At 60.8% G+C, this 13,813-nt stretch overlaps 1 protein-coding gene across 2 annotated transcripts in view; it reads right to left on the bottom strand.

Moving 5' to 3' along the window:
• Positions 1 to 1,179: 1,179 nt before the first annotated feature.
• Positions 1,180 to 13,813, bottom strand: part of COL2A1 (collagen type II alpha 1 chain) — a 29,993-nt gene continuing 17,359 nt past the window's right edge. For both annotated transcript variants that reach the window (NM_001001135.3, NM_001113224.2), the window contains 31 exon segments: positions 1,180 to 1,760; positions 2,231 to 2,473; positions 2,804 to 2,991; positions 3,425 to 3,713; positions 4,075 to 4,182; positions 4,631 to 4,684; positions 4,969 to 5,076; positions 5,238 to 5,291; positions 5,511 to 5,618; positions 5,745 to 5,798; positions 6,028 to 6,135; positions 6,327 to 6,434; positions 6,677 to 6,838; positions 7,472 to 7,525; positions 7,872 to 7,925; positions 8,398 to 8,505; positions 8,750 to 8,803; positions 9,127 to 9,180; positions 9,582 to 9,635; positions 9,935 to 9,988; positions 10,290 to 10,397; positions 10,578 to 10,676; positions 10,872 to 10,916; positions 11,117 to 11,170; positions 11,354 to 11,407; positions 11,711 to 11,764; positions 12,129 to 12,182; positions 12,572 to 12,670; positions 13,098 to 13,151; positions 13,273 to 13,371; positions 13,452 to 13,505. In NM_001001135.3, the coding sequence (NP_001001135.2) occupies positions 1,614 to 1,760; positions 2,231 to 2,473; positions 2,804 to 2,991; positions 3,425 to 3,713; positions 4,075 to 4,182; positions 4,631 to 4,684; positions 4,969 to 5,076; positions 5,238 to 5,291; positions 5,511 to 5,618; positions 5,745 to 5,798; positions 6,028 to 6,135; positions 6,327 to 6,434; positions 6,677 to 6,838; positions 7,472 to 7,525; positions 7,872 to 7,925; positions 8,398 to 8,505; positions 8,750 to 8,803; positions 9,127 to 9,180; positions 9,582 to 9,635; positions 9,935 to 9,988; positions 10,290 to 10,397; positions 10,578 to 10,676; positions 10,872 to 10,916; positions 11,117 to 11,170; positions 11,354 to 11,407; positions 11,711 to 11,764; positions 12,129 to 12,182; positions 12,572 to 12,670; positions 13,098 to 13,151; positions 13,273 to 13,371; positions 13,452 to 13,505 (2,937 nt within the window). In that variant the 3' untranslated portion in view covers positions 1,180 to 1,613.

Raw genomic sequence — 13,813 nt, 5'->3', positions numbered from 1 at the left:
GCATTGCAGCACTGCCACCCAGGGTGGCTTTGATCTGACCACAGATGCAGGGCTTTCTGTCCTGCTGCTTCTCTTCCCTTCTGGGCCATTCATCAGTTACCTATGCAGCAGTTGCCGTTTTATCTAGGTTTTAACTGGGTCCCCGGGAAATGGGTGGGCTGCGAGAGATCAGCTTGATATCCTGGTGCACATGGGACTCCTCTTACCAGGGTCTGAGCTGATGGTCGGATCTACTGAGCCATTGTAGAGTAAGTAGCCACTCCACCATGGCCAGTGAAGTGAGCCAAGGGGCAGGATGGGCTTTGAGTGTGGCTGACAGGTTGGAACCAAACTCAACTATCAGCTCCACCTGTGGTCTGAGGAAGTTTTTGTAAGCACCTGTGCACCTCTCCACACTGCCCCCATTAGCTCTTTTGGTATTTAGAAGTGTTATTTAAATTATGAGAGAGCTCTTCTAATTCTGTTTGTATTGTACTCTTTTAGTTTGTCATCCACCAGCCCCCTCTAGTGGAAAAGGTGTCCACTTCCTCATTTTTTGCCCCACATACACAAATCTGAAAAGCAAGAAGTAGAAGGCTGTCCATTCATAAGCCCACAGTTAAGACATCTGTGGAAGCTTCAAGTGCCAGCCCAGGAAGTGAAGAATAGGGGCCAGGAAAAAGGAATAAGGGGTGAGAGTTTAGCCCTAACACTTCTCTTTGAACTGAAGTCTTAGGGAAAGACAGATAAGTAGGTCAGCAAGATTGTCTGATTATGTGCACTTATCATGGGCCTCTGTGGATTTACTCCTCTCCCCACATCGTGCACCCCCTCCTGCATCTCTGATCTCTCCCCAGTAGCAGGATGCAGCCCGTCCCCCACAATCCCCATCTGAGCTCAGAGCGCATCTCTCCTCTTGCACTAATCTGCCCTGGAGGTGTGCCCGGGTTTATGCTCAAGAACAAGCCCCCCCACCTCTGCCTCGGGCCTCCCTTCCCAAACCTTGAGTCTCTGTTTCTTGTTCACCCCTGGGCTCCACTCGGTGCCAGGGGCTACAAAAAGGCAAGTTTGTGTGAGGTGGCTAGACCAGGCAGTGTGGCTTCAGTCAAGAGAAGGCCTGAGGACAGCCGTTTTGTCCTGCCCACAGAATCCAGGACTCGTGGAAAATAAAGAATAAAGCACAAAGCACAAGCCAGTATGTACTTTCCAATAATTTTTTTGTTTTTAATATCAATTGACGTTTTAAAAAATACAGAGGTGTTTGACACAGAATAGCACCATTGTGTAGGACACACACAGTCCCTGCGCCCGGCACCTGCAGGGGCCTCTTGCCTGGGCTGGGGGGTAGTCACTCAGGGGGCGTTTGACTCACTCCAGTTAGTTTCCTGTCTCTGCCTTGACCCAAAGGTCTTACAGGAAGACAATAAATAAATAGAACACCGAGATTTGATTTTGCAGTCTGCCCAGTTCAGGTCTCTTAGAGAGGGGAGCAAAGTCCGAACTGTGAGAGGGTGGGATGAATGGGCGTCAGGTCAGGTCAGCCATTCAGTGCAGAGTCCTAGAGTGACTGGGATTGGAAAGTACTTGGGTCCTTTGGGTTTGCAATGGATTGTGTTGGTTCTGGGTTCGGGTTTTTACAAGAAGCAGACAGGCCCTATGTCCACACCGAATTCCTGCTCGGGCCCTCCTATGTCCATGGGTGCAATGTCAATGATGGGCAGACGGGAGGTCTTCTGTGACCGGTACTCGATCATAGTCTTGCCCCACTTACCGGTGTGTTTCTAGGGGAGAGCAAGAGGAGAGTCAGTGGATGCCTTGTGATCAGGAAAGCCAAGCATCACAGAACACCAAGCGCAGAACACCCTGGGGGGCTCTAGTTCTCTTTTGGATTGACCTCCACCTCGACTCCAGACTCTAGTTCTCAGCAACAGGGCCTCCCCCGCCCCCCACCCTTCTCCTTCCCATCCCCTACATGAGCACCCCACCTGCAAGGGCAGAGGCCCCCACACTATGCATGACTGTTCCTATAAGTCACTGGACACACTGAGCCGAGGGAGGGGAGGAGACAGAACCGACAAGCTCCCCTCCCCCAGCTGTCGCTGGTGTGTCGTCCCTGCACAGCTCCTTACACGTGTGCCCCTTTAGGACCATGACCCCGCTGTGGGCCAGCCCTCAGCCTGCTCCAGCCTGAGCCCTGGGCCCCAGGAAGGTCTCTCTCTCTCTCTTTGGTGGCCCAGCCTGCCGAACTCACCGTGCAGCCATCCTTCAGAACGGTATATGTGAACCTGCTGTTGCCCTCAGCCCGGATCTCCACGTCGTTGGAGCCCTGGATGAGCAGAGCCTTCTTGAGGTTGCCAGCAGCTTCGTCCAGGTAGGCAATGCTGTTCTTGCAGTGGTAGGTGATGTTCTGAGAGCCCTCGGTGGACAGCAGGCGCAGGAAGGTCATCTGGACGTTGGCGGTGTTGGGAGCCAGGTTGTCATCTCCATAGCTGAACTGTGAGGATGCAGAGCAGCAGCATGAGGCCTGGGGATGGGGGCTGCCAGTGGACGGGGGAGGAGCAGCTGATGGTGGTTGGGGAGGGGTCACTGGGAAGACATTTTTGCTTCCAGGAAGTGGATGGAGCAGGCCTCCGAGGACCTCTTCCTCCACCTCCACCTCTAAATGAGGGGGAAAAAATCCTATCTCTCCTCCTTCCTTCCTCTTAAGCCCCCTCCCTCACCCAGAACTGGTGGGAATGTGAGCAAGGTGCTGAAAACTCCCCAGAAGAAAGCAGAGGGAGGTTCTGAGGCGCCGCCCATGGCCTAGAGCAAGCGGGGGACTCACGTGGAAGCCACCGTTGATGGTTTCTCCAAACCAGATGTGTTTCTTGTCCTTGCTCTTGCTGCTCCACCAGTTCTTCTTGGGGACGCTGGCCGGGTTGGGGTAGACGCAGGTCTCGCCAGTCTCCATGTTGCAGAAAACCTTCATGGCATCCAGGGTGCAGCCCTGGTTGGGGTCGATCCAGTAGTCTCCTGCAGCGGGGAGGCAACACCCCATCGGGGCTCAGACAGGCACAGACCCACGCCCCCGAGAGGGCCAGGCCTGCCTGGAGTGACTGACAGGCCTATAGGGACACCCAGCGGGAGAGGAGCAGGGTGTGAGGGCCACATGCAGCCAAAGGGAGGGGAGAAGGAGGGAGCGGGCGAGGGGAACATCCAGGCTAAACAGGGGTGCGAGCAGAAGAGCAGGCTTAGGGCCAGCCTGTGGATGGAACTTGACCCTGACGTCACTTCCGCCGTGTGGTCACGGCAGGACAGGGCCAAGGCTGCAGTTTCTCTGCTGTGAGATGTGGGGTGCAGGGGGACACCCATGCTAGACCCTTCCAGGTCGGACTCTGCTCCTGTGTTCTGAGCGGGGCTGGGCCCAGGGGGCTGACTGCCTGCTCTCTGTGGTGGGGGTCCTCACCGCTCTTCCACTCAGGGTGGCAGAGTTTCAGGTCTCGGCAGGTGCGAGCTGGGTTCTTGCGGGAGCCCTCGGGGCTACGGAGGCTCTCGATCTGGTTGTTGAGGGACTTGAGTGTGGCGTCCACCTCGGCATCATGCTGTCTCAGGTTGCCGGCTGCCTCGTCAGCCCGCATGTACTGCAGAGGATCGGGGCCTTTCTCTCTCTGGCCAAGGCCAGCAAAGGCGGACATGTCGATGCCAGGGCCGGGGGGGCCAGGAGGGCCAGGGGGTCCAGGGTTTCCAGGAGGACCCTGCAGCAGGAAACAGAGAAATCAGCCAGGAATGACAGGGATGCCGCCCTTCCTGTGTCCATCCGCACCTTCTAGAATGTACCATCAATAGAATGTCTTTTTCCCAGTCCCATGAGGTTGGGAATGTGGGTGTACGTGCAATGGGACAGGACCAAGAAAACCACAGAATGCGCCTTATTCTTTCATTAGCTCCTCTCTTCGGTTTCCCGTGGACCCTCTGAACCTCTGGGGGCTCCCAGATAAAGGGTGCTGTCACATTAGCTGCAGGCGGACACCCCGAAAGAAGCCCCTAGCGTCAGAAAGCTCCAGCCTCCCGGTGCTGGAAAGGCCCCACGCAGCGGGCCGGGGTCTGCACACTCACAGCAGGGCCAGTCTCGCCGGAACGTCCACGGGGCCCAGGAGGTCCAATGGGGCCAGGGATTCCGTTAGCACCATCTTTGCCAGAGGGACCGACGGGACCAGGAGGACCCTGCAGGCCAGGAGAGAGGCAGGCGGTGAGGAAAGAGCCTCAGCAAAGGGAAGGCTGGGGAGGAGCTGGTGTTGGGGAGGGGCCCTCCTAGCACTAGCCATGCTGTTTCCGATTTTCCTCACTTCTCAGTCACGGAACCCCACGCTGGCCCGTGTGTGGCCAAGAACCAGCAGGGTGGCCTCACAGCTTTCCTACCCTTCTACAAGCCTCTCTGTAAACCCTTGTTCCCAGGGGGGCCATTTGACAGCCGAGAGCCACTCGTATATTCATCCTGGGGTCTCAGGTTCTTCTCTGGCCACATTCTCACCAAGCTGGTCCCACCTCCACTGCCCAGTGAGGCCCCCTGAGGCCAAGGCTTCCCCGGGAGCAGCCACACTCCCCTCCTCCTCAGACACCTGCCCAGAGCCCCGGCCCCACCCCTAGGGAGGCCTCACTCCCTCTCACTCACTCTGGGGCCGGAAGGACCTGCAGGACCGGAAGCACCCTGGTCTCCAGAAGGACCCTGTGCGGAAGGAAGAGGCCAAGGTCAGAGGTCAGCACAGACAGGCCCCAGGCTGGGAGGCCTTCGAGAATAGGTATATACATTGGGAGCTGGCTGGGACATGTATCTGCTCCCCGACCCCCAGCCCCATGGCCCTTCCACGTGCTCCTCCCTCCAACCTGGAGGCGGTCCAGGCCTGGACATTTCTTGGGATCATCCCAAGTCGCTTCAGCAGCCTGGGAAACTCAAGGGGTCCCTGCAGAGAGGGAGGCCCTGGGGAGCCAAGCACAGATAGCAGCACTCACAGGGGGGCCGGGCAGACCCTGCAGACCAGTGAAGCCACGGTGTCCCTTCAGTCCCCTCTCGCCAGCCTCTCCAGTTTCTCCTTTGTCACCTCGGGGGCCTTGAGGGCCCTGGGAACGAGACACACAGACACAGGTTGGGTCAGCTCAGCCCAGAGCAAGAGCCCTCTGCCGGCTTCACCTGAGCCAAGGAGCCCCAGGTCCCTGCGGACACCCCCCCCAACCCCCGAGCCTGCCCGTCAGGACCCAGCACAGGGCACTCAGATACTCACTGGCATTCCCCGGGCTCCAGCAGGTCCTGCAGGTCCCATGGGACCTTGTGCGCCCTGTGGGGTAAGTGGCGGGCAGCGTCAGAGAGCAGTCGAGGCAGGGATGGCCCACTGCTGCGTCTGCCCACGGGCTGGGCACCGAGGCAGCTGCTTCACAACCCAGACCCAGGGTTGTTCCCAGGGCCTGGGGCAGGGGAGGGCGGGAGGTGGAGAGGAGCTCCCTGCCCACCCGGCCACCCTCCTGCACCATGGCTTTTACTGAATCAAGGTACTCACAGCTTCTCCTCGGTCTCCCTGCTTGCCAATTGGGCCAGCGGGGCCAGGAGAGCCAGGGGGCCCAGGGGCTCCAGGAGCACCCACGGCACCGGTCTCTCCACGGTCACCCTGTCAGGAGAGAGGTCCCAGGCTCAGAGAGGAATTTCCAGAGGAGGCAAGGAGGGATGTGGCTCTGACCCTGACCCTGCCAGGCCGATGAAGTGTCCTTCCCACCCCACCGCACGAGACACTCACTTTGACTCCAGCTGCGCCATCTCTGCCAGGGGGGCCGTCAGCACCGGGGCTTCCCTGTGCAAAGGGGAGCAGACGCCATCAGAGCTGCCCCCACCCCTGTCCAGCCAAGGCTTTCCCAGCTAGCTTCTTCCTGCCGCCCTTCCGTGCACCCAGCTCTTAGTCTCCCTGGCCTTCTCTCTCCCATCACGACCCTCCCATCGCATCTGGGCACTTGGGCTTGGCCTGCCCTGTCACCCGCCTCCTCCAGGGCTCCCCTGTCCCCACAGTGAGACCCACTGCTCACCTCACGTCCAGGCTCACCAGCAGGACCAGTCAGGCCAGGAGGACCCACAGGGCCAGGGGGACCTCGGTCTCCAGATGCTCCAGGGGCTCCCTGCTTGCCAGGCTCACCCTGGGGGCAGCGACAAGGAGGGTGAGTGTGCGCTCCAAGGTCCCTCTCAGCCCTTCCGGGAAGACGGCTGACCGTGGGTCAGTTCCAAGGGTGCGGAGCAGGTGGCTGGGCCACCGAGGACAGCCAGTGAAGACCCTCCACCTGAGCCAGGCTGGGCCGGCTAGCCAGGAGGAAGGGGCGTCCCCACTTACCGAGGGGCCGGGGAGGCCGGGGAATCCTCGCTCACCACGCTGTCCAGGCAGACCAACGATGCCCCTCTGACCAGCCAGACCCTGAGGACCTGGAGGACCATCGGGACCCTGAGCGGGGAGAGGAAGGAGGTGAGAACTTGAGAAGTGACACGCAGCCGCCGCCCGTCTGTGCTGCGGCCAGCTGCCCACTGTGGGGGTCAGGTCAGTGCTTCTCCTGCCCTGCAGGGCACCTTCTGCAGCACCCCTGCTCCCGGCAGCCCCACAGCCCTGTTCCCCCCAACTCTAGGCTCTGGGAGCCCATGCCCTTTGTACCCCTTCCTCAGGGACCTTGGCCCTGGGGTGGGACTTACAGAAGGACCATCATCTCCAGGCTCTCCCTTCTCGCCAGGGGGTCCAGCAGGACCTTGGAGGCCAGGGTCACCAGCTCGGCCAGGGGGCCCACTGTCGCCTCGAGCACCTTTAGGACCATCTTTTCCAGAAGGACCAGGAGGACCAGGGGGTCCAGGGTTGCCCTAGGAGAAGCAAAACACAGGAAGTGAGAATTTCTCTCACCCTTCCCCGTCCCTCCAGGCTGCCACAACCCTCTGGGGGCTTCCTCCACAGTAAGGGCAGCTTGGCCCCCTTGGTCCGCCTCTTTCATCTTCGCTCCGCGTGAGCTCTGGACAGCCAGCCTGGCTTCCCCAGCCGCTGCACATTCTCCCTGTTCCGACTCTCCTGCGTCCTTCCCTGTGGCCTCTCTCCCGCCACCCATCCTCAAGGAACTGCTCCAATCTCGATCCCCCCAGCCCTAAGCCTCTGTGCCCACCGCCCTGCACTTGACAGCGTTGGTGAGCCCGCTGACTTATCGTCTCTCCTCCCTCTGCTGTGAGCTCCCCAAGGGCAAGATGCAGACCATCTCATAAAGCACAGTGTGTTCAAGAAATGCGTGTCCACGGTGAAGCAGAGCCAGAAGCCCATGGCCAGCAAAAGGGCACAGCCCCTGCTTCCAGCTGTCCACGCGGAGAACAGGTCTCCACGGTCAGTTAACTGCTCCTCCCAGGTGTGGGCCTGGGCACAAGATGTGCATGGGGTTGGGCCAGACTCTGTGACCCCTGCCTGTGCCTCCTGCTAGGGGTAAGGTAGAAACCAGCCGGGGTGGCACTCACATTGGAGCCTGGGGGTCCGACGCGGCCAGCTGCTCCGGGGAATCCGGTGGCTCCCTATGTGAGGAGAGGGGAGACTCAGCACTTTGGACCCTCAGGAGGCCCCAGAATCAAAGGTGGGGGGGTGGTCTCACAGGCTGGAGTGGAAAAGGGCAAGGGGCTGCAGAGCAGCCAGGGGCGTTAGAGAGGGAGACAGGGCCCCTGGGGTGTGGCCACTGCCTCTTGCTGCCTCTGCAGGGGAGGATTGGACTGGGGCATTCAGACTTTAGGGGCGTCCTCTCTCCCACATGGCTATGGGATGGGTGGGGGCAAAGGTGGGTGAGAAGGAAGGAGGTGGGGTGCAGCCTCTGTGAGGCCAGGATGGGTGTGAGAGAAGCTACCACGCTCCTCCTGCCTCACTCACCGGGGGCCCTTGAGCACCTCGGGCTCCTTTAGGACCGGTCACACCAGTAGGACCCTGAGGAGGAAGAGGGAGACAGTGAGGCCCAGTCGTCCTGACCACAGACTCCTGAGAGCCGGGACCACAAAGATGGAGCTTTGTCAGCATGAACATCCCAGCCTGGGAAGCTATCACAGGCGGGCCTGCTACCCCGACCAATAGAAGACTCATGTTCCAGTAGACCTTGGGAGGAGAAGCCCATTAGGCGTCCTCAGAGCCCAACCAGGGTCTCCCAGGAGGCTGGCTGCTCTGTCCTGAGCCACAAGCGGTACCTGCGTTCCCTCCCCCAGCCCCCACCACGCACCCACACCCGTGACAACAAAAGCCAGGGTAGCGTAGCTCCTTGAACCTTCATCCCTGAGTACAAACTCCTCCTTCCTGCAGCCTCCCCAGGCCGCCCCGCCGCCCTTGGCCTGCCCAGGCCCCTCCCCCTGCGCCCAGCCTCCCTGTCCTGTGGGGTCAGCTCCCAGGGGAGCTCAGTTTTACCCACCTGAGGCCCAGGAGCTCCAGAGGGGCCCTGAGGACCGGGGGCACCAGCGTCACCTTTCTGGCCGGCTTCTCCTTGTTCACCTTTGGCACCAGGCTGGCCATCAGCACCCTGGCTCGGGAAGGAGGAAGCCAGTGAGTGGGGGGAACAGCTCCTCCCAAAGGGCCGGAGACTGTGTGTGTGTGTGTCCACCCCGGGTCTGAGCGCCTGCTCTGAGGTTGGGACTGTCACACTGGTGTGGAGGGAAAGGAGACATTCCCCTCCTCTTTAAGCCCTGTCCCTCCCTCCTCTCCTCCCTCCCCCGCAAGCTGACCAGAGTAGAAGGTGTGGCAGGGAGGTGGACAGAGATACTCACAGGGGGACCGGCGAATCCAGCAGGTCCAGGGGGGCCTGTCTCTCCACGTTCACCCTGTGAGGAAAGGGGCGCGGAGGCTCAGCTGCCTGCCCGTTCAGCTCCTCCTGGGGGCCCAGAGCCCACCCTGGCCCAGCCTACTGCACAGTAACCCCCGAGAAAAGGGGTCAGGGAGCTCCATCCTAAACAAACCAAGCCAAGCCAGAAGGCCTCCTGTGGCCAGAGGGTCTGGGGACCTGAAGGCCCTCCACCATGATCACATCATGGACAGGGGTGCGTCCCTTCTCCCTTTCATTTCTCATCTCTCCTCCCATCCCCAGGCCCGAACTGCAGGGAGGGAGCCACACCCCTGCAGGGCCAGGCTCCGGGCAGATACTCACCGGGGCACCTCGAGCACCAGCAGTTCCAGCAGGACCAGGGGGTCCAACTTCTCCCTAAGGTTGGGGAGGGGGGTGGGGACAAAAGCCAGAGATGAGGGGTGTGGGTTCAGAGGGGGCCCCTCCAGAGCAAAGTGCACCCAGGAAGCAGCCCTGACGGCAGGTGGGGGCTCCGGTCTCCCCAGCGACCCAAAGCCTGTTTTCTCATTGCTTCAGCCACACCTGCATCCTCCTCAGGGCATCGAGAAAGACACCCGTGCCCCACCCCTCTGCTTCCCTCAATGGCGCGCACCGCCAGGACTCTGCTGCTAAGAAGGCCCCCACCCTCACTCCTTACAGCAGTTGGAGAGGAGGAGGGTGACAGCTGTTGATGGAGGGGAGGAAAGAGAGCAGTCTTTGGTAGGAGGTGAGAAGGAGATCTGATGGGGGCAGAGTGAAGAAAGGGGTCCATGACTCACCTTCTCACCGTTGGCTCCGGCTGGGCCAGGGGGGCCAATGGGGCCAGTCAGACCCTGGGAAGAGAAGGCCGAGTGAGGGGCCGGGAGAGGCAGCCAGGGACGCGGTGCCCAGCAGGGAGCCTGGGGCGCCCACATCCAGGGGCCCTTGGTGTATCCTTCCATGGCCCCCAGAACGCCCTCTCACCCCAGGGTCCCAGTGTTGACAGGGAAGTCCCTGCAGATGCCCAACCCACACAACTGAACATGGGGCCAGGGACCACGCTCACACACGGCCCCTCTGTCCCTGAGTGCATGGGATCCCTGCATCCGTCCCCATCCCAACCCCAGGGAGCCTGCCACCAGCATCCACTTACTCGTCCACCGTCCTTCCCGGGGGCGCCCTCGGGGCCTTTCTCACCAACATCACCCTGTGGAATACAGAAAACGGGCCACCTCAGGGAGGCACTCCAAGATCTGCTTTGCCAGCACAGTGTCCTCCCTGAATGGGCTCCAGGCGGGGCTCAGAGCCTGGCCAAGAGGGGTTTGCTGTGGTCTCAGGGTGGGTGACGAGCAGTAAGAGAAGTGAGATGGAGGGATGTGTCAGCGGATGATGTCACTAAAGGTCAAACAGAGAGCCATAGAGGAGCCTCCAAGTTCTTCAAGGGGGTGACTGGGTACTGTGGGGAGCAGGAGGGAGTTGCGGGGAGGCCTGCTCAGCCCGGTACTCACCCTGTCTCCCTTGGGTCCGGCGATACCAGCTGCTCCCCTCTCACCGGGCATGCCCTGCAGACCTGGAGGGCCCTGAGCCCCAGGGGGGCCAGCTGGGCCAGCTGCGCCCTGTTGGGGAGAGGCCTCTGTGATGGGCAGCTCCTCCTCTGGGCGCCCCAAGCCCCCTTTCCTCCCCTTCTTCCTCTGCCTAGACCCCTTTGGGTCTCACCCTCCATCCCTCCCGCCTTCCACCTTCATCCCCCAAGCCCTGTCCCCTTCCACCCAGAGGACCACACCCATCTCACTTACTTTGGGACCATCAGTGCCAGGAGTGCCGGGGAGACCGCGGGCCCCCTGGAGGCCCTGGGAACCGGGGGAGCCACGTTCTCCTGGGAAACCTCGTTCACCCTGGAGTGGAGACACCACGGAACAGTCAGGCAGAGGCCGGAAGAGGACAGAGAGCCAGGGAGAAGCAGGGAGATAGGAGCGGAGCTGGCTTGGGGGGCACGGTGGTGGGGCAGGACCTGGGGCTGCGGTTCTGCTGGGACAGGCAGGCAGAACCGCTCAGAGAAGCCACTTGGGAATGGCCAACAGGACACTCACCCTGGGACCCACGAGGCCGGGAGCTCCAGCTTCACCAGGAACACCCTGAAGATCAAAGAAGAATGTAAGAGAGCAAGGTTTTTCTGCCCCGGAGCGGAGCTCAGACTGTGGCGAGCTGGGCTGCGGGACCCAGACACTCTCTGCCTCACTGAGCTCCTTGTTCCCCCTCCCGCCCTTGCCTCCTGGGCATCAGAATAGACCTTCCCACCTAAACACGCTGCAGATTCACAGGACCCCATACTCACCTGGTCACCTGGTTTTCCACCTTCACCTGGGGGGCCGGGAGGGCCAGGAAGTCCCTAGAAGCCAAGGTGACTTAGTTAGGAAAGGAGTTAGGTTGCTGCCCTACCCTCTGGGGAGGCCAGCACAGGGCAAAAGCTGGGGTGCAGGAAGACCCATCCCCTGGCCCCCACTGAGGGGGCGCTGCTGCCACCCCAGAGCCCTGGACAGAGAATAAATAGGAAGCTGGTCCAGCCGCCTACCTGGAACCCAGATGGCCCAGGAGCACCCTGCTCGCCTCGTTCACCAGCTGGTCCCTGCAGAGGAAGACAATGGTGAGCTGAGCCAGCTTCTGGAGAGCCTGGGTGCCACATCCAGGGTTAGAGGGGCCAGGGGGCACCCACGGCAGGCAACACCACCCTCACTGCCCACTGTTCTCCCACCAGTGAGTGACCCGCACCCCAGACCACCAGGCGGGGTCCACACTGCCTCTGCTCAGGCTGGGTCAGGGTGCTGGATCAGCCCAGATCCACATCTGTCAGCTCCATCACCCCCCACCCACCTCCGCCGCCCCAAGCCCCTGCCCACAGGCTACCTGGAGAGGCTGGGCGGGTACTTACAGCGGGTCCAGGGGGGCCTGCAGCACCTGTCTCACCATCTTTGCCAGGAAGACCCTAGTGGGGAGAGAGAGGGGCGCTATCATGATACACTCCTCCAGTTCTGCAGACCCCAGCACCGGGCGGGTGCACTACGTGGCCCAGAGTTTCCAGCCAATCCTCTGCCTGAACTCCATTTCTCCACCCTCCCTTCCCACCCCCCTCTTTTCCCTCAGTCCTCAGCATAAGAGCCTTCTCCACCTCCCTGGATGCTGTCAGCCACCAAAGTCTCCTGGGGTGGACTCCCACAGGGCCCAGAGCAGCACAGGCTCAGCCATGGGCATCATGCTGCAACCAGGGGTCCCAGGAGCATGCCACAGGGATGCTCCCTCCCCACAGGGAGCAACAAACACCCAGGGGTGGGCAGTGGGGAGGCACTTACTCTCAGACCAGGAGCACCAGGCAGTCCTTTCTCACCAGCTTTGCCAGGCTCACCCTGGAAGAAAGAGGGCAGGGCCATGAGGTGGAGGGCTTTGGTGGGAGTAGGGGTATGGCCGGGGGGGAGATCGGGGCGTGGGGCCACTGCCTGATGGACAGCAAAGGCTAAAGTCGAGGATCAGCGCCTCTCTTATGCTCAGAGGTGTGAGCTGATAGCGCTGACCCGGGGATCGGTGTCATGGCTGAGATGTTCTGAGGGCTCTAAAGAGCCCTGGGATTCCCCTGATCACAGGCACTCCTTGGGGTGTGGAGGTCCAAGCCACCCAGAACACCATGGATCTCGCTCATCACAGCCCTTGGGTTAACTCTGGGAACCAGCCCTTTCCCCAGGGGCAGGGAGGTAGCGGCACCATGTGGAAGGAAACGGAAGGACAGGTGATTACTTACATTGGCACCTTTGGGGCCAGGGAAACCCATGACACCAGGCTGCCCACGAGCCCCCTGAGGACCTGGGGGTCCAGGGCGACCGTCTTCACCAGGGGCTCCCTGAAAGAGAGAACACCATTCTCAGCACATGAACACGAGACCACATTTGTCCATCTACTGAGCGCAGGCTCAGGGCAGGTCACCGGCCAGACAAAGAGCATGTAGGATTGACCAAGGTCGCAACCGGCAGCCCACATCACACACGGGACTCATCAGTGACAAGGCACTGCTTAGCTTAGAAGTTTTGTTCCTGAAAGCGCACATCAGGCTTTGTCTTCCCCAAAAGAAGGCCCGAATGCACAAGAGGTGGCATTTTTAGAACTTGCAGCCACTGCATAGGCCACACCTGGCCACAGGCCTACCATCCCATCCATTCCCCTCCCCAATTCTCAAAATTCACAGGCTGCCCCCACCCTGTCTCTCTTCCTACCTGCCTCCCCAGGAGTACCCGCCAACCTCTCCCAGTGACCCCAGAAGATGGACTTACGGAAGGACCAACTTTGCCTTGAGGACCAGCATCACCAGGGCGACCAGTGAGACCCTTTGTTTAGGAGAGAGAAGGGGATGGGTGTCAGCACAGGGTTGGAGGGACCAGGTCGGGTAGGGCGTGAGGAGTCTTCTCAGAGTTGGAAGCTAAAAACAGAAGCATCCCTGCTACCTACCCGGGCTCCAGGAAGGCCAGGCTCTCCGGGACGGCCAGGGTCACCGTTGGCGCCTTTGGGACCAGCGAGGCCACTGGGTCCTCGCTCTCCAGGGGCTCCCTATACAAGAGGAGGCAGCGGGTCAGCAGAAAGCCATTTGACTGGTGATGGGTGGGCCCAGTCCCTGTTCCCCTGCTCACCTTGGGACCTGCCAGACCATCCTGACCTGGGAAACCACGGTTTCCAGGAGCGCCCTAGGAAGAAGTAGAGGGGAGAGGCAATGAGTTAAAGAGGCCCTTGACCCAATTGTGGCTGCAGAGAGCCTAGTCAGGATCCAGGTGTCCATCCCACCAACCCTCCTACCGCAGTCTCTGCAGAGCAGAAGCTATGTGCATGCATGCCTACTAAGTCACTTCAGTCGTGTCTGACTCTGCAACCCTATGGACTGTAGCCTGCCAGGCTTCTCTGTCCGTGGCGATTCTCCAGGCAAGAATACTGGAGTGGGTTGCCATGCCCTCCTGCAGGGGATCTTCCTGACCCAGGGATCGAACCCATGTCTTTA

The sequence above is a fragment of the Bos taurus genome, chromosome 5 (genome assembly GCF_002263795.3).
Source record: "Bos taurus isolate L1 Dominette 01449 registration number 42190680 breed Hereford chromosome 5, ARS-UCD2.0, whole genome shotgun sequence".
In the NCBI taxonomy this organism is placed as follows: domain Eukaryota; kingdom Metazoa; phylum Chordata; class Mammalia; order Artiodactyla; family Bovidae; genus Bos; species Bos taurus.
The sequence above is the reverse complement of the archived record's forward strand: the minus strand, read 5'-3'. Positions and strand labels throughout refer to the sequence as shown.